This window comes from Nomascus leucogenys, chromosome 14 (assembly GCF_006542625.1).
Source record: "Nomascus leucogenys isolate Asia chromosome 14, Asia_NLE_v1, whole genome shotgun sequence".
NCBI lineage: Eukaryota > Metazoa > Chordata > Mammalia > Primates > Hylobatidae > Nomascus > Nomascus leucogenys.
The window spans coordinates 45,951,370-45,970,397 of record NC_044394.1 but is presented as its reverse complement, the minus strand read 5'-3'; the positions used below and the strand labels follow the sequence as shown (position 1 = coordinate 45,970,397).

The 19,028-nt window shown below is 44.4% G+C and overlaps 1 protein-coding gene across 2 annotated transcripts; it reads right to left on the bottom strand.

Annotated features, from left to right (window-relative positions):
- Positions 1 to 88: 88 nt before the first annotated feature.
- Positions 89 to 18,466, bottom strand: ZNF2 (zinc finger protein 2). 2 transcript variants are annotated; one of them, XM_003281025.4, is made up of 5 exons: positions 17,155 to 18,466; positions 6,778 to 6,849; positions 5,427 to 5,553; positions 2,789 to 2,902; positions 89 to 1,961 (listed from the first exon to the last, which is right to left on the bottom strand). In XM_003281025.4, exons 2-5 carry the CDS (start codon positions 6,808 to 6,810, stop codon positions 958 to 960), a joined length of 1,278 nt encoding a protein of 425 aa, XP_003281073.1. In that variant the 5' UTR covers positions 6,811 to 6,849; positions 17,155 to 18,466; the 3' UTR covers positions 89 to 957. The 2 variants fall into 2 exon arrangements, with proteins under 2 accessions (XP_003281073.1, XP_003281074.1); XM_003281026.4 differs by lacking the exon at positions 6,778 to 6,849 and having other exon boundaries at positions 93 to 1,961; positions 17,155 to 17,224.
- Positions 18,467 to 19,028: the final 562 nt, after the last annotated feature.

Sequence of the window (19,028 nt, the reverse complement as noted above, 5' to 3'; positions counted from 1 at the left end):
GATACAAGTATAGGCTGGGCTGTGAATTCAGAGAAAGTATGCAAATCCAAGAGGTGTTTTGAATGGAGAGAATTTGGTAAGCAGAAAAGTCATTCACTCATATAAATATTTATTGAGCACCTATTAGCAAGGCACTGTGTGAGATACAAAGACCTGTAAGTCACACCTCCAAGTGCTTACAATCTAGCTGAGAGGATAATACATATACATAAATTATAAAACAAACAAACCATTGAGCATAATGGTAAAGAGAACAGACTTTGAAGGTGGACCTGTCTTCAAGACCTGGCATCACCTTTTACCAGCTGGTTCACCTTGGGCAAGTTATTTAATCTCTCTAAACCTCAGGGTGCTCATCTGGAGATGCAGGTGGTAACAGTGCCTACTTCATATGGTTGGTGACAGGATCAACTAATCTACTTCCTGTAAAACCCTTAGCTGAGTCTTTACCTCATCGCAGGTGCTCAGTAAGTACTAGCTACTAGCAGTGGAAGTAAGAGATCTAAAAGCTGGGACACAAGAGAACAACATTAGTGTCCCAAAAAGCTCCAAGAGAGGGGGACTAGCAGCCATCAAAACAACTGTTCTGAAAAAAAAAAAAATAGTACTGCTCTGATATCATTCTGCCTTTCCCTCCTGTTGCAGCCTCCAGTTTCTTCAAGTGCAGTGATACCTGGGGCCTAGGTTCTCAGACAAGAAGTGTTGTCTCTTCCTAACATCTATCCTATTGTCTGACAAACCTCTTCAAAATTTTGTATCTTTAGAGTCATTTCCATGGCCTCCCCTACAGTTCTATAACACAGCAGGAAGGGAGTGCTTATTAAACGCTCTGGGGCAGAAGCAGGACAGGACAACGGCAGCCAGAGTGGGTAGAATGAGCAAATGGCAGCTTTAAGGTAGGGGAGATCTATCTCAAATTTGTATGGAAGTCTTGTCCTACCCAAGCTTTTGCCCAACTCAGTCTATTCCCTGTTTGGCGTAACGCCGTTGATGTTGAATAACAGAAGATTTTGAACTGAAAACTTTCCCACACACACTGCATTCAAAGGGCTTCTCTCCCGTGTGGACACGCTGATGCCGCGTGAGCCGGCACCGCTGGCTAAAGGCTTTCCCGCACTCGCTGCATTCATATGGCTTGTCTCCAGTGTGGATCTTCTGATGCTGTGTAAGGGATGAGCGGTCAAAGAAAGCTTTGCCACACTCGTTACACTGATAGCGAGGGTCTCCAGCATGAGCTTTCTGATGTCTATTCAGTGACGAGACACCATAGAAAGCTTTCCCGCACTCGTTACACTCATAAGGCTTCCTGCCAGTGTGGATTAGCTGGTGGCGAGTAAGAATGCTTTTCTGGCTAAAGGCTTTCCCACACTGATGACATTCATAAGGACTTTCTCCAGTGTGAATTCTCTGGTGTCGAGTAAGGGATGAACGGTCAAAAAAGGCTTTTCCACACTCGTTGCACTGAAAGGGTTTCTCTCCAGTGTGAATTCGCTGATGGACAGTTAGGGACGAGCGGTCAAAGAAGGCTTTTGCGCACACACTGCACTCGTAGGGGCTCTCCCCAGTGTGTGACATCAGATGTCTGCTGAGGCTGCTCCTGTGGCTGAAGGCTTTCCCACACTCGCGGCAGTCGTAGGGCTTCTCCCCAGTGTGAGTCCTCTGATGGCGGGTGAGGGATGAGTGGTCAAAAAAGGTCTTCCCACAGTCACTGCATTCCTGGTGTCTCTCTTTAGTGAGAATTTCCCTGGGCAGGGCTGACCCTCGCTGCAAGCCTTTGTTCCGGGAGAGGGATTTCTTATGAGTCTCCCCTGAAGGGCTTTGCTTTTCTGTTCCCATCCTGCCATCGGGTGTATGAACTTCAAATTTAGGACACAGAGGACTTTGCCTTCCAAGGCATTCCCTCAATGATCCTTCTGATTTTTCGTCTGAAGCATCATGAATCTCAGGCTTAGTTTCCCAGTCTGGAACAAACAGAAAACAGATGCAGTTTTTTTCCTGGGCTAGGAAATATTACAGAAAGAAGAGATGCTCCAATGAGTCTGAAAGTAATGTATGGTCACTGCATTGCTTGCTCCCACAGATAGTCTTACACTGCAGGGAGGGACTAAGACCTGGGAGTGAAGAAGGTGGCAGGGAACAGAATGGATGGTGGACACCTCAGAAAACAGGAGGATGTCCAGTAGGAGCACGGCCAGGACAATCAGGAGAGCATGCCGAATGGACAGGATGGCACTCAGTAGAAATAGCAAAGTGTAGCTGGGCATGGTGGCTCACACCTGTAATCCTAGCACTTTGGGAGGCCAAGGTGGGCAGATCACCTGAGGTCAGGAGTTTGAGACCACCATGGCCATCATGGCGAAACCCCGTCTCTACTAAAATACAAAAATTATCCAGGTGTGGTAGCAGGCGCCTGTAATCCCAGCTACTTGGGAGGCTGAGGCAGGGAGAATCGCTTGAACCTGGGAGGTGGAGGTTACAGTGAGCCGAGATAGCGCCATTGCACTCCAGCCTGGGCAACAGAGCGAGACTCTGTCTCAAAAAAAAAAAAAGAAATAGCAAAGTGTGAGTGCACAACGTTACAGACGTGAGAAAGTAACACTTGGTGAATATAGATGAATAATACGTTAAGGTGTAGAGGGAAAAAAACGAAAGCTATTGGGTGATATACAATAAATAATAAAGCAGAAGACTTGAATTTGAGAGAAAGATGATACCTGTTATTTCCCCCATCACCCAAATAACAAAAAGCCAAACAAAATTCCATTCTGTCCTGTTCACACTCAGTTACCTAGAGGGACACTCTCTGGCCATTCTCTCTCCTCAGACCCATGAAGATCTACCATCCACGGCTTGTCCCCTCTCTTCCATTGGAAAATCACATCAGGTTGAGGAACTGGAAGGCCTGCCCAAAGAGAAAGAAACAAAGCAGGTGGCTGTGTGTGATGAAAATAACATCACTCTCCCAAAGCTCAATCCCAGCCTCTAAGACTTTTTTGTTGTTGTTGAGACAGCATCTCACTCTGTCGCCCAGGCTGGAATGCTGTGGCCTGATCTCGGCTCACTGCAACCTCCATCTCCCAGGTTCAAGTGATTCTCCCGCCTCAGCCTCTCGAGTAGCTGGAATTACAGGCGGGTGCCACCACACCTGGCTGATTTTCGTATTTTTAGTAGAGATGGGGCTTTGCCATCATGGCCACGCTAGTTTCAAACTCCTGACCTCAGGTAATCCACCTGTCTCGGCCTCCCAAAGAGCTGGGATTACAGGCATGAGCCACTGTGCCTGGCCACAGCATCTAAGTCTTTTAGAGAGAAAATGCAGAAAGCAGAACGCACAAGCCAAGAATGCAGAGTCCAAAGCAGAGGAACCTTTGGACGGAGGCCAGCACTGAGGCTATAAAAGGAGCAAGTGGCACAAGGTCAGAAGGTTGAGAGAACCCGTGTGGATTCACGTGTTTATTCTTCCCCGTGAAGTGAATGGGAAGTTCCCAGTGTTAGCACTGGTAGGATGAAGGTCATTGGCTTAGGGGTGATGAGAATGAAATTAAGTCACCTTGAGTAAAAAGTGAATCCAAACTGCCCATTTTTGTTTATTTGTTTGCCTTGAGCATTATGCTTTCATTGAAACAAGTCTGTCCGAGTCATTCTAGGAAAATTAGAAGTGTATACAAGCAAAAAGAAAAAATCACCTTGCGTACAGTGTATTTTCTTTCTTTCTATTCAGATATCCAAAGATATCCATAGATATATTCTGTTAAAAACTGGATAATGAGGCTGGGCACAGTGGCTCCCACCAGTAATCCCAGCACTTTGGGAGGCCGAGATGAGTGGATCACCTGAGGTCAGGAGTTCGAGACCAGCCTGGCCAACATGGTGAAACCCCGTCTCTACTAAAAATACAAAAATTAGCAGGGCGTGTTGGCTCATGGCTGTAATCCCAGCTACTTGGGAGACTGAGGCATGAGAATTGCTTGAACCCTGGAGATGGAGGTTGCAGTGAGCCGAGATTGCATCATTGCACTCCAACCTAGGCAACAGAGTGAGACTCTGTCTCAAAAAAAAACAAACAAAAAAAACAAACCTAGATAATGAAATGATGCTGATTTGTAAACTTGATTTTTTTTCACATAATAAATTTAAAATACTATTTTATTTCAATCAGCACTGATCTACCTCACCATTGTAATGGCTACGGGATATGGCATTGTATGGATAACATAATTTATTTAATGAATTCCCTTATGATAGAAATTTAGACCATTTTTAACGTTTTGCTATTAACAAACAATAGTGGGATGAACATCTGCATACACCATGGACTGCTAGTCCTATTATTTCCTTACGATAAATTCCCTGAAGCAAATCTATCCATTTTTGGTTATATTAAAAAATAGATCCTGGAAATAGGCTTGGGCTCTAAACTTCCCTTTTGTTGAGGCCCCAACTTGGGAAAGAGGCACTTTCTTATTGGGCCCAAGGATTGTCTGCTGGGTTTTATGTGGATTCTCTGTTGACAAAACAGCCACACCCAGCATCTCCCTGTGGCTCTCTGTCCCTGACCTCAGGGGTTCTATTTTCCTCAATACACCATCTGCTAAAGCCTGTAACAAATGCTCCTTTGATGCCTCCTGAATATTCCATTCTGTTTGGGAGACAATTGGCCTGATTAAGTTAATCTAGGGGGTGTTAGCACTCACTTTTTGACCTGCCTGGTAGGAAATTTGCAATGTGACTTTTACTGCCATCTGCTGCTTATTTTAAGCCGGCTTCTCAATCTGGGCACTGTCTCAGCCTCTCGTGAAGCTCCTGAGAGGTTCTCATAACCTCCAGGAGCCTAACTTTACTTTTCACTAACACCAGAATCAGCAGTGACTCTTAACTTTCTCTTTGTCACACAAGTCTCTATAATTACAAAGTGTCTTCTGTGAGCATCTAAGACTGTACCTAAGACAAATATTCAAAATCAAACATGTATCTGGTGACCTCAGAGGCACAACCCTGAATTCCGACAAGATGGCCCCTACCCCAGCACACACTCCTCTGGGTGAGCTGAGGTACCTGACTGGCGAACTGGGAGAAGAACTGGGCATATGGAACTCAGCGTCTTCTGCCTGCCCCTCTGGAGAGCCAGCTCCCTGCCTCTAACACACATTCCGCTCTGTCCCTCAGCCTTCGCTGGCCCTCCTTGCATTTTGCCGGGGCAGGCTGCTGAGCGAGAGAGCCTATGGTCGTCGGGCATGTCTGCCCAATGCTGGGGTTCAGTATTGAGCCCGCTGTTGCTGTACTCTGATGCCACATCTTTTGACTCTTACTTTATCTCTCAGGTGGCTCAGAACTCAGCGGGGAGGAGAACGGTATTAATTCCTCAGCCCTCTCAGCCCCACATTAGCATAGTACAAACTGTACCTCCTCATGGAGGCTCCCCTTACCCAATGACACAATGCTGTTATAGTTCTCCAGCATCACCTCCTTGTAGAGGTCCCTCTGTATGGGGACCAGATGACTCCACTCTTCATCTGTGAAAACCACAGCCACGTCTTCGAATGTCACTGATTCCTGAAAATACAATCACATTCTCCCTTACTCTTAACCCTTCTCTTTACTTGGACCAGACCAAAAATGTCAAAGATGACAGCCCTGGAGGACGCATGGTGGGAGGGAAGAAAAACAGTTCTGACTGAGTAGGACTTTAAAGCATTTGGGAAAAGTGGCCTTATCACCCAAGACATGAAGTTCTTGGTCAGAATCTCAGACCACTATACTTAGAGCTGAGCTTCTGAATATCAGACTCTTTTTTGAGACTTCTAAAAACAGCACAAAAAAATTCCTGTGTACCCTTCACCTGGCTTCCTCAACTGTCAACATTTTCCACATTTACTTTATTTTTCTGTCTCTCTCTAGATACACATTCTCCTGTCTTTTCCCTAGGCCTCTTGACTAACTTGTCAACATCATGTGTCTTTAATCCTAAATATTTCAGTGTGTATTTTGTAAAAACAAGGACGTACTGTTGTTATAATCACAGTATAACTATAAAAAATGGAGAAAATAGCATTGATCTTATACTATTATCTAATCTACAATCTTACTCAAATTTCACCAATTGTCTTTTTTTTTTTTTACAAATTCTTAGAATAATGGTGTTGATTAGATAATCTGTAGGATCCCTCTCATTTCATTCTAATGCTCTGTAATTCTGTAAGATTGCATCTCTTTACCTCCAGTTCTAAAACTTCAGATGAATCTCCAGTGTGTCTGCAAAAGTTCTAGGCCAGGGTGCAGAATTTAAGACTCTGCCCTCGGGCAGGAATGGAGCAAGCCACACAGTCTCTAGCACAGGAGACTCTCTTCAGGGCTCTTAGCACCCCACAGAGGTGCTCTACAGTGTGTATCACATGCCCCAGCCTAGCCCCACACTCCCTGGAACACTGGAGCCTCCTCTCAGTCCACACATGAATGTACCAAAGGGACAGTCAGGACCAGAACCAGCCCACTCTTCCCCAAACCTTCCAATCAGACCCTACCATTGGCGTCTAGGCAAAATCACTCACAGTGAAGGCTCCAGGAGTTGTAAGCCTGGTGACAAGCTAATGGGCACATGCTCACAGCAAGAAAAGGTCACTAAAGGATACCTCAAGTCAAATAGGAAAGAAATACTCCCTATGGAGTCCTTCATCTGCCTGGCTGGGTCTGCTCAAAGAGGCTCCAGGATAGAGAAAGAAAAGTGGTTACATTCTGGAGACAAATGGAGTATTTCAGAAACACAAAAGTCCACCTCACCTGGCATCTGGTGGTTGGAGACACAGCAGCCATTCTCTCCTGTGTACTCTCCTTGTGGACAAGGGCAGAGTCCTAATGAGGCAGAAGTGGGGGGTGAGAAAGAAGGTAGGAGAAAGACTAGTCCTGTCGTATAGTCTTTTGACCCATGAAGCACATACCAGGGGGATATGACATTCTCGATACCTTACAAAAGGGGGTCCAAGTAAAGCAAGGCCAGGAACAATCCCAGACCACCCCAGAATTAGAGCCAACAACCATGGAATTGCGAATTAGACCACGATGTGGTGGTGGTTTTTACCATGATGCTAGAGGCAGAGTTCTATTCCTGAGAGTCAAGAACTGTGTAAGATTCACACAGTACGTATAAATTCACATTCAATATTGCCCTGAATGATTACTGGGCAAAAGCCATAAGCAATTTTGTAAATGACTACATGGACAAGACATATCAAAGACAATCCAGTCTCTTCAAAGGAAAAATACCCCACTCATAGCCCTTGCTAAAGGAGCATTCCTTGGGCAGCCAGGTTTTGTACCATGTGACCCTGTGTCTCATTCCCGGAGCCACACTGATTAGGCCACAGGTGGGTAATGCATATATGACTAGTAGACTGAGATGTGATCTGGCTTGAAAAGATGACATCCTTCCTTGGGAATGTGAACTAAGAAATGTCAGGACAAGTGGGTGACGAGCTGAAAGGATATCATGAGGTCCCGAAGTAGCCACAAGGATCGGGGAACCAAAGTTACCAGCAGCAGAACCCGTGGGCACATGGGAGGTAAAAGGTAGAGAAAAGGTCATAACAGACCACGGGACCAGAGGCAGGCAGGGGGAAGCCCAGTGCAGTCCCATCAGTGGTGAAACACTGACGCAAAGACCTAAGAATTCCTGGGGAAGCCCTCACCTCGCCTAGCACCACCCATGGGCTCCAATTTCCATGCAAACCAGCCTTATTTATTCATAGATTGCCATAATACTCTAACCCTCTTGGGCTCTGTGCAAGATCTTATCACTAATTCCCTTTACTGGGATTAGCTAAGTCTCAGTTTTTCACAATCAAGAGTCTAACTAAAACAACAGACCAGGAACGGTGGTGCATGTCTGTAATCCCAGCACTTTGGGAGGCCGAGGTGGAAGGATCACTTGAGGCCAGGAGTTCTCGAGACCAGCCTGGGCAACATAGCAAGACCTCTGTCTCTATAAAAATAAAAAATATAAAAATAAAACAAGAGCATTAAATCCCACATTTATGGGATTTATGGTGGCTGGGAGATGGTGTGGTCCTGGTAAGGAGGAAGAAAAGGCATATTTGTGGTATACTGACCATTCTCCAACAGTCAAGGGGATATGGTCACTGCTTCTTGTGACTCATTCATCCTTCTATTCAACCAGCATTTATTCAGCACCAACTACTTATATCAAGCGCAGAAAAACTGTCAGACACTGTCTTTGTCCTCCAGAAGCTATAGCTTAGCACAGAGAACAAACAAGTAAACGAAATAATATTTCACTCCAGAATGCGTTAAGAGCAGCAAAGTGATATGCACAGCAATCCATGAGAGCACCTCAGAGGCTCACCTAACCCAGCAGGGAGGGACGGAAGGAGGAACACTGCAGCTTTCTTGACAGGAGTGGGATCTAAGCTAAGTTTTCATTTGTGGGAGGAGCTAGAACATTCTAAATCTTGAGGTTTTTCAAAAAGAAGGAGGCAGGTCTTTATATGGAAAGGATTAACAACAAAAATTAGCTTAGAATGGTAGAAGTCTAGGCTGTGAGTAGTGCTGTGGGGAAGACAAGGGAAAAGAGGTAGAGGCCAGTTTCATCGAGGAGAGCTTTGCATGACCCTTTCTCCACAGGCGTGACGATTACTGAAGGATTTGGGTGTGGACATGTCATCACATCTGTGCTTTAGAAAAATCACTGTGACTTATATCAAGGGCCTTGAAACATACTGTTTGACCCAGCAATTCTCTCCTAGGAATTTATACTAGGAAATAAGTAATAATATATACACAGCTTTTTATGACTCATCATTAACACTAACCCTTATTGACAGCTATGTTCCAGGGCACTTCCTAAGCACTTTATATGTATTATCTCATTTAATCTTTTCAATAAGGCAGCAAAAATTTGGAATACCTTAAACATCTGGAGACTTGGTTAAATAATTTATGGCCCAGTCCATACATACAATGGAACACAATTAAACATCATCTTGGCCTGGCATGGTGGCTCACGCCTGTAATCCCAGCACTTTGGGAGGCCGAGACAGGCGGATCACAAGGTCAAGAGATGGAGACCATCCTGGCCAAAATGGTGAAACCCCGTCTCTACTAAAAATACAAAAAAATTAGCTGGGCGTGGTGGCATGTGCCTGTAGTCCCAGCTACTTGGGAGGCTGAGGCAGGAGAATTGGTTGACCCTGGGAGGTGGAGGTTGCAGTGAGCCAAGATCGTGCCACTGCACTCCAGCCTGGCGACAGAGCGAGAGTCCATCTCAAACAAACCAAACCCAAACAAAAAAACCCATCATCTTAATAATAACTAGCATTATTGAGTATTTTCTATTTGCCAGGTATTGTGCTAAGTGCTTTTTATAAGGCTAATTTAACTCCATCCTCATAAATCAATAAGGTAGGCACTATTTTACAGATTAGGAAATTAAGGCTTTGTAAGAATCTGAGGTAGAACTTGAATCCATGTCTGCCTGGGAGGCTTTAACTTTTATGCTATCATGATTTATTTTCATGAAAAGATAGCCACATCAATTACAGACCAATAGACTAGAACAGAAAATCCCAAAACATATCCAAACATCAGGGAAGCCTGATGTATGACTGAGGTGGCATTACAAGTCACTGGGGAGAAGATCACTAGTGATAAACTGCAAACAACTTCAATGTCCGTTAATCAGATAAAGGATTTGTGAATATATATACATATATGAATATTATACATTATCTCATGTTAACAGAGATAAATTGCAAAAACATAATTACTGGGCAAAAAATAAGTTATAGAATGACTTACTGTTTAATATTTATATAAAATTTAAAAACAGGTAGATAATACCTACAAAAATCTATTAACACATGGGACAATAAGCACCAAATGTGTACATATCTGAGAAGAGAGGGAAATAAGACTGGGGAAGGATACCCAGGATACTTCAGCTTTATCTGTAATGCTTTGTTTCTTACAAAAAAAAAAAGAAAATCAACAACTGAAAAAAACCCACAAAGAACGGCCAGGTACAGTGGCTCACACCTGTAATCCCAGCATTTTGGGAGGCCGAGGCATGTGGATCACTTGAGGTTAGGAGTTCGAGACCAGCTTGGCCAACATGGTGAAATCCCATCTCTACTAAAAATACAAAAATTAGCCAGGCATGATGGCACGTGGCTGTAGTCCCAGCTACTCCAGAGGCTGAGGCAGAAGAATCGCTTGAACCCAGAAGGCAGAGGTTGCAGTGAGCTGAGATCACGCCACTGCACTCCAGCCTGCGTGATAAGAGTGAGACTCCATCTAAAAAAAAAAAAAAAACCACAAATTCAAAACATACTAAGTGAAGAATGCACACTTTTAAAATTACATATTTGTACATGCATATTATGTACAGAAAAAGGAAAAACACATTAAAATGTAAATGAAATTTGAGTGGTGAGTTATAAGTTATTTTTATTTTCTTACCATTCTTTATATATTTTTTTCAACAAGAGTATGTCCTTATTTTGGTGTACAGAAAAAAATAACAGGAAGGAAAGAAGGGTGGTGTGCAGAAAAGTTATAGCAGACCTGAGACTGCTATTCCTAGAAAGTTCTGCTTGCATGCTGACCCTTCGCTGGCAGCTGGAAACTTCGATTTTGAGAGGGTTCCCCAGTTCCCTAAGAGATAATGGTGGTCTACTATGCCTAAACTATTTGTGCAAACAATGTGGTTTATGGTGAACATGTGCTCTCCTATTGGAGGGTCTGGAATTTTGGTATGTGTTAGGCAGACGGTGCCTAGGTTACTAGCCCTCAATAAAAAACATGGGCTCTGAGTCTCCAATGAGCTTCCTTGAGCACAGACATCACACTTGTTGCTGCATTTTCGTTGCTAGGGGAAGGAGTGTGCTCCATGTGACACCCTCATGGGAGAAAGAGAATAGAAGGAAGCCTATATACGTATTCCTCTACTCGGCTTGTCTTTTCCCCTTATAATCTGGCTGCCTATCCTTGCAGGGTCATCATCATACTGTTAGCCAGAAGTACAACTACGGGTCGAGTCTTAAGTCCTTCTAGTGAATCCCTGAACCTGGGGTGATCCTGGGGACCCCAACACAGGTAGCCACGCCACACTGAGTGGCTGTGGTGTGATGGGATTACAGGAAGGAAAGAATGGAGGTGAGTAGACCATTGAGGAGAGTGTTATAATTAAATAAGAAAGATGACAAACTGAATGAAAGCTGTGAAAGCAGAAATGGAGGAAACTGCTGTCAAGCTATTAAGAACAGACAGGCTGGGTGCGGTGGCTCACACCTGTAATCTCAGCACTTTGGGAGGCTGAGGCGGGTGGATCACGAGGTCAGGAGTTCAGGACCAGCCTGGCAAAGATGGTGAAACCCCGTTTCTACTAAAAATACAAAAATTAGCCAGGCACAGTGGCAGACACCTGTAATCCCAGCTACTTGGGAGGCTGAGGCAGGAGAATCGCTCAAATCCAGGGGGCAAAGGTTGCAGTGAACCGAGATCACGCCACTGCTCTCTAGCCTGGGTGACAGAGCAAGACTCTGTCTCGGGGGAAAAGAAAAAGGAAAAAGGAAAAGAACAGACAATACACTGGCTGGAAGAAGAGGCTGAAGGTGATGAGGGCAAAGATGATGCCCGGGTTACCAATGTGGCATGGATAACGATGCCATTCATGGAGATAAGGAATAGAGAAGGAGGACTGAAGGGAAAACCAATGAGTACAGTTTTGGACATTCAGAATTTGAGCCGACCGCACATCTTTGAATAAGAAAACTCAGATGACTCTGGCTCCCACTGGCCAGATAAATAATAAAAATCACTAGTGCTAAATAAAATAATTTGAACTTTGAAGGACTATGAGTTTCATACTCAAAATAGAAAAGTTAATATAAAGTATGCCATAAAAGTTCTAATACAAGGAAGGCAATGTTTAAAACTTTAGTTATATAAAAAGGTACTTTTTTCTATTAATTGTATGACTATTCATAAAGTATAGATGTACCCTTGGGATAGATACTTGTATCTACTCATATAAGTATGTAAAAAGAAATTTGGAATGGGAATAAACCAGGTAATTCTAGATACAGAACTACATACCCCAAACAGGGAGGACTAATCAGTACTGGGGCTACACGTAAGTATCAAGTAGAAAGAGAAATGGGCTCTACTAACAATGAACCAACCTCTGGTTCCAAAGAGGCATAGTAACTGTGCAGACTTCATCCTTTCTCCCTTAGGAGATGTCTCCCTATAGCTAGACTTATGAATCAAAGACAGAAATAAGCAACAATTAAGTTTTCAAAAATGTCAAAAGACCAGATCAATAGATATTTACTGGTCTGTTTGGTAGCATTCAACTCTATTCTATAACAGGTCTATCATATTCTTGGATATTTGGGGATTTTCTCTTCTAGTCTGTTGGTCTGTTACCTATGCTATCTTTTCATGAAAATAAATCATTATAGCTTAGAGTTAAAAGTTGCCAGACAGCTCAGGGTTATTTAACAATGGGTTCACACTGGCCAAGCAAAATTTTAAAAGAATGTTACCTTGAGGGTGAATACCAATTTGCAAAAGCTATGTGAAAAGCAAAAACTTATTGGAAAAACAAGTTTAGCTAAGTATAAGCAAAAAACAAACAAACAAAAAACACCCCCAACCTAACGCGGAGAGATTAGAGTTTGAATCTGGCTGAGAGGAGGCAGATATAAACATAAATAGAAACAAAGACATGTCAATTGATAACCAGAGCATGCAACGTGTGTTGTCTAAGAGTATTCTTTTCCTTTTTGGTCTTTTAAGATTCGTCCATCCCAAGAGGGTATCCAAATATTACCCTTAGGCCCTAGAAAGAAGTCAAAATTAGCATTTAGAGATACAGGAAAGTGTAGTCATTGGGAGTATAGGCTCTGGAGACAGACTGCCTGAAATCAAAATCCGCCTCTGCCTCTTCCTACCGGTGCTACCTCAGGAAAGTTTCTTAACCTGTCTCAGTCTGCCTGTTTGCAAAACTGGAATAACAGAAGTACTATCTCTTGCAGTTATCTTGATGCTTAAATAGGGTAATACATGTAACACATTTAGAATAATGTGTTAAGTAAAGTTAGTATAAGCTAATGTAATAAGTAATGTTATAATTCTAGGAAGGTAGTGTGCTGAAAATATTAATTACACTGAGTTGCTGCATTTTTTTGTTTGTTTTGTTTTTTTGAGACAGGGTCTCGCTCTGTCGCCCAGGCTGGAGTGCAATGGCATGATCTTGGCTCACTGCAACCTCTGCCTCCTGGGTTCAAGTGATTCTCCTGCCTCAGCCTCCTGAGTAGCTGGGATTACAGGTGCCTGCCACCATGCCTGGCTAATTTTTGTATTTTTGTAGAGGGTTTCACCATCTTGGCCGGGCTGGTCTTGAACTCCTGACCTCAGGTGATCTGCCCACTTTGGCCTTCCAAAGTGCGGAGATTACAGGCATGAGCCACTGGGCCTGGCCGAGTTGTTGCTATTTTAGAGTAGGTTTAAATGTAAGTGTAGTAATAATAAGTGGAGTCAAATTAATAATAAGTAATAAGTGCAGTCAAAGTATTTGTATATGGTTGTCTAAGGCACTGGAACTTTTTGAACAAATCAAACCATATCCAAAACTGCAGTCGAAACTGCCCAGTGTTAAATGTTTAAAGACAATTTTCAAAGTTTTATTAGATTACAACTTTAATTAAACAGAGCACTGAACAAATTACAAATGGTGGTGAGCGTATATGCTCCCCAGCTATTAAGCAGTGGATATTCCCAAAGTGCTCCTCATCCATAGGTTCCCTGTCACGTAGACTTCTCTCCCCATTAGGTTTAGACTCCACCAGCAGTCACTTCAGTAAGCTCACTGACACTGAAGACTTCTCAAATCCACCAAACTCAACGGGCAGTTACCGCTAGCCAAGAACCACCTCCACTTCTGTGTTCTCTTTTCCTATCCCTGGATCTCAGAGTATCACTGGAGAAAATGTCCTCTAAATTCAGTCTATATCTTCAAATGAGCCCTTGACGTCATCCAGAAAGCTTTTACTGCTCCCATCTTAGCTACATAGCTATTCCAAACCTCCATGGGTACCATTCAATTTCCGCATAACTTTTGTCTTCTACCACACCAAAGATTCCTGGGAATGAGTTTCAAGGGAAGCAGGGTTATATGGTAGAAAGCATTCCACAGGCATGGAATTATTAACCATGAAGCCTTGGATGAGTTACTTAAGCCAACCGTTGTTTACTACCTAGCTCACAGCATAGTTATAAATGGTGAGACCATTAATATAAAGCATTTATCATACAGTTTATTCAACAAATAAAAGTTCTCTTCCTTTCTACTGCCCAGTGCAACCCATCCACTCGTCCCACTATTCGATGAATGTGTACCAAGTAGCTGTTATGTGCTAGGGCAGCGAGATGTGTGAGGTCAACAAGACAGAAATGTCTGTCTCCAGGACTTTACCTTTGTGTCCTATACCCTGTGTTCCACTGTTTTTCACATTGCTTCCTCTCAGAATTTGTCCCTGCACTTCCCATTTTTTTGTTGTTGTTGTTTGTTTTGTTTTTGAGACGGAGTCTGGTTCTGTCGCCCAGGCCGGAGTGCAATGGCGCGATCTTGGCTCACTGCAACCTCTGCCTCCCAGGTTCAAGCGATTCTCCTGCCTCGGCCTCCTGAGTAGCTGGGACTACAGGTGCGCGCCACCATGCCCAGCTAATTTTCGTATTTTTAGTAGAGACAGGGTTTCACCATTTTGGCCAGGATGGTTTCAGTCTCTTGACCTCACGATCTGCCTGCCTCGCCCTCCCAAAGTGCTGTGATTACAGGCATGAGCCACCGCGCCCAGCCCCCAGTCTTTTTTTTTTTTTTTTCAGCATTTTCCACCCCAGTAGTACTTTCTTTCGACATCTTCAAAGACATACAAGCCTCCTCTACCTGAAACTATTTTCACTGAATCCCATGACCTCCTTCTAGCAAAACAGTTCTCATTTAGGTTTTCCTTTCATGATCAAACTTTTTGGAGAGTAATACAAACCTACTGACTCCACACTGTTACCACTTACTGTTCTCCAGTCCTTGTTTTTCAGCTTTTGCCCCTCACGCACCTGAAATGGCATGCTTGAAAACTATCTTTTTTTTTTTTTTTTTTTGAGACGGAGTTTCACTCTTGTTGCCCAGGCTGAAGTGCAATCGCATCATCTCGGCTCACTGCAGCCTCTGCCTCTTGGGCTCAAGTGATTCTCCCACCTCAGCCTCCCAAGTAGCTGGGACTACAGGCACCCGCCATCATGCCCAGCTAATTTTTGTATTTTTGTAGAGATGGAGTTTCACCATGTTGGCCAGGCTGGTCTTGAACTCCTGACCTCAAGTGATCTGCCCACCTCTGCTTCCCAAAGCGCTGGGATTACTTACAGGCATGAGCTACCGCGCCTAGCCTGCTAATGCATTTCTGATCTTATTATCTCTATTTATTTATTTTTGTTTTGTTTTGTTTTGTTTTGAGACGGAGTCTCGCTCTGTCACCCAGGCTGGAGTGCAGTGGCGCGATATTGGCTCACTGCAAGCTCCACCTCCCGGGTTCATGCCATTCTCCTGCCTCAGCCTCCCGAGTAGCTGGGACTACAGGCACCCACCACCACGCCCAGCTAATTTTTTGTATTTTTTAGTAGAGACGGGGTTTCACCGTGTTAGCCATGACGGTCTCAATCTCCTGACCTCGTGATCCGCCCGCCTCGGCCTCCCAAAGTGCTGGGATTACAGGCGTGAGCTACCGTGCTCGGCCATATTATCTATTTCTCTGTAGCTTTTCACTGTTCTGACAAGCTTCTGCTTATTCGAATGGTTACTGTAACTGCTATGATACTGCAGTAGCCTGTCTTCCAACCACTAAAATTGCTGTCTTTCTGTGACTCTTTTTCCCCACTTTTGCCCTGGAAACATGGATGCTGCCCATAGCTCAGTCTTTGTACTTTCTTCGTTTTTGCCATCCCTTAGAAAGTCCATCCACATTCAGGGCTCCATTTTCAAACTCTACAGATGTCCATGTCCTGTAATTTGACAATACAACTGTATTGCCTTCTTCCAAACTCATCCTGCATCTCCAAATGACTGCAAACCTTGAATTAGGCGTTCCACCATTACCCCAAAACTATCTTCCTTTAGGCAATTCCCCACATCAACGCCTCTTCCTGGCTTTACATTTGTATCCGATGTTTTATTATTCTCCCAGGTGTCCCAAATTCAAACTCTTACCTCACTCTCTGTCCTCCCAAATCTAGTCACCAGGCCCTTTTGACTCTTCTTTTGCAGTGTCATCTGTATCCTTCCCTTTCACTACCACCACCATAATTCAGGTCCACAACATCTTACTTCAAAACTACCATATATTCCTAACTGGCTCTCTGCTACTGGTCCTTTCCCCTCTCTAGTCCTGAATGTGACCTCTAGAATAACTGTCCCCAAATAGTTTCATTCGTGTCAGTCCCTGGATCACACCTATACAAGCCACCTTGCCTACTGAGTCTTGTCCTGATTCTCTGAGTCCCGGGCCCTGGCTCCCAGCGTACCTTTTCTTCAACCTTGTCTACCACTGTTCCTGCATTTCTGTAAAAACTATCTCCAGCTCAAATCTGCCTAACGCTTAGCTGCTTCTTTCGTGGTTTTTGTTTTGTTGTTCTTTTTGTTTTCACGTCAAATCCCACCTCCTCCATGAAGCCCTCCAGCACTCATGCGGAGGCCCAGGGTAGGGAGCTAAATGAGGCAATCTGAGGCGCTGTCTGGGAAAGAGGAAGCGGCAGCATCCTAGATTTGGTGTTAATTCCACCCACGTTCATTAAGCACCCATTATGGGAAGAAGAAACGGGAGAGGCGGAGGAAGACTCCGAACCTCCAACCTGAAAGTCCGGGACCGACATACAATGGGTGCCCAGACCCCACGGGACACACGCACACACGGGGGTGGGTGCACAACTTTCCGTCCGCACCGAGACGTCGCGACACACGCTCTGCAGGCTGGCCTCGCCCGTGTCACCCCGTTTTGCTCCCACAGCACCTCCCCAAAGTTCTCATGTCCCCTCTCTCGGCTGCTGCGCTCACTCCGCTCCTTGAAGACACACACCCACAGCCCTCACCTCCGGCACAGAGTGCTCGGGACCCGGGAAGACGGCGCCTCTTCAGGTCGGGAAACCAACGCGCCTGCGCAAAGGGTCCTGGAGCCCGCGCTCCCAATCAATGCGGGGCCTTCGCAAGGACTTCATTTCCCTGAAGTCTCGGCGCCCGGTGCGCTTTAATATGACGTCCGAAAATCTGTGCAAACGCCGGCTTCGCGCGGGTGAACAAGATCCAAAATGGCAGCGTTGTCGCCTTAGCTGGGAGAACGAGCCGTTGTGGATGTTTGGAAGACTTATGGTCACCCTGAAGTACTGCCTGCCTCTAGTGTCGCGTCCCTCCAGTCATCCGATGGGAGCGCCGTCCACAGGGAATGTGTCTCTCTGATCATGGTGCCCCGTGCCCAGCCCTGGGGAAGACCGAGACGAAATCGAGTCAGCTGGCGTTGGGAGAGGGCTTATTTCCGCTTCCGCTTGCCCACTTTCAGGAATCTGATTCTGAGAACAGGGCTGCGGTTCCAGGCAGGGTTTGTGCACATATTTGCGTTGGAAGGAGAGAGGAGCCTAGGACACATATGTATTAACTGTGCAGCTGGTCCGACTCCCGACAGCTTCAGCGCACACCAGCCGGCCTTGGAGTTGCTGGAAGGGCCCTGGCTGCAAGCTGGAATCACCCGCAGAGCTTTAGGCATTGATGCCTGAGGCCCAGCTGTGGAGCGACAGTTTGAAAAGAGCTGCAGGTGACTCTAATGTGCAGCTGAAGCTAGGAACCACTGAGCTACATCTCAGGGAAGACTGAAAATTACAAAGAATATGATAAAATCCTACTTCAGGAACAAAACTACGTTTTTCCAGGTTAATTTATTAGTGGTTTTTTTTTTTTAAGTTTTTTGTGGGTACATAGTAGGTGTAAACATTTATGGGCCACCTGAGATATTTTGACCCAGGCATGCAATACATAATAATCTCATCAGGACAAATGGGATATCCATCACCTCAAGCATTTATCCTTTGTGTTACAAACAATCCAGTTATATTCTTTTAGTTACTTTAAAATGTACAATATTATTGGCTGCAGTTACTCCGATGTGCTATCAAATACTAGTTATACTATTTCTTATTCTATTTTTTGTACCCATTAACTATCCCCACTTCCCTACCCCACCAACCCTTCCCAGTCTGTTAACCATCCTTCTACTCTCCGTCTCCGTAAGACTACTTTCTTTCAAAACATCCAAATTGCTCACCATAAGCAAGGCACGGTTACAAATATGAGTAAGTTACTGCCCCAAATGAACTCTTGGTCCAATGGAAAAAATCAGAATGTAAAATCACAATAGAGGCAGTATGTTCTATAACTGTGTCACATTCAACAAACTATGAGAGTACAATGGAGGAAGCTATTAACTATGGCCGGGAAAGGTGGGAAAGGATTCCTATAACTGGTATACTTAAATACTTAAGAAAAAAAAGTGTGATCTAAACAGAGAATGGTACATGCAAAGGCATAGTCTAGAGGATAAAAGTGAAAAGAATTAGTAGCAAAATGAATGCCTCGTGGATGAGGTTTAGGGGCCAATAACCATCTTGAGGTAAGGCCAGGTTGTGGCTGCCTTTGTGTTGTACTAAGGGGTTTGGACCTTCCTAGGAGATTAGAGCTTGATTAAAGTCACAACATCCACAAGAGAAATATTTTCTTTTTGTTCCCTTCTGTGTGGTGGTTTTTATTATTTAGCCTTATACTGAGGGTGGAAACTGGGGTCCTGAAAGTGTTTCCTTCTAGAATATTCCCCACCCACTGGGAGGCCCTAGGGTTTGTCTTTACTGCTTTCAGGTAGCTGCCAAGGTGGAAGTTTATGTGCTCTAGGATTTAGCAGTCTAAAAGTCAGGTTTGTTGC

What these genes read in the sequence shown, in the direction of transcription:
- ZNF2 (XM_003281025.4), bottom strand. Translation starts at nt 6,810, where the DNA reads ATGGCTGCTGTGTCTCCAACCACCAGATGCCAG. An exon ending in CTCCAACCACCAGATGCCAG is followed by an intron (nt 5,554 to 6,777) that starts GTGAGGTGGACT and finishes TTGTATTTTCAG; the next exon opens with GAATCAGTGACATTCGAAGA. An exon ending in TAACAGCATTGTGTCATTGG is followed by an intron (nt 2,903 to 5,426) that starts GTAAGGGGAGCC and finishes CTCTTTGGGCAG; the next exon opens with GCCTTCCAGTTCCTCAACCT.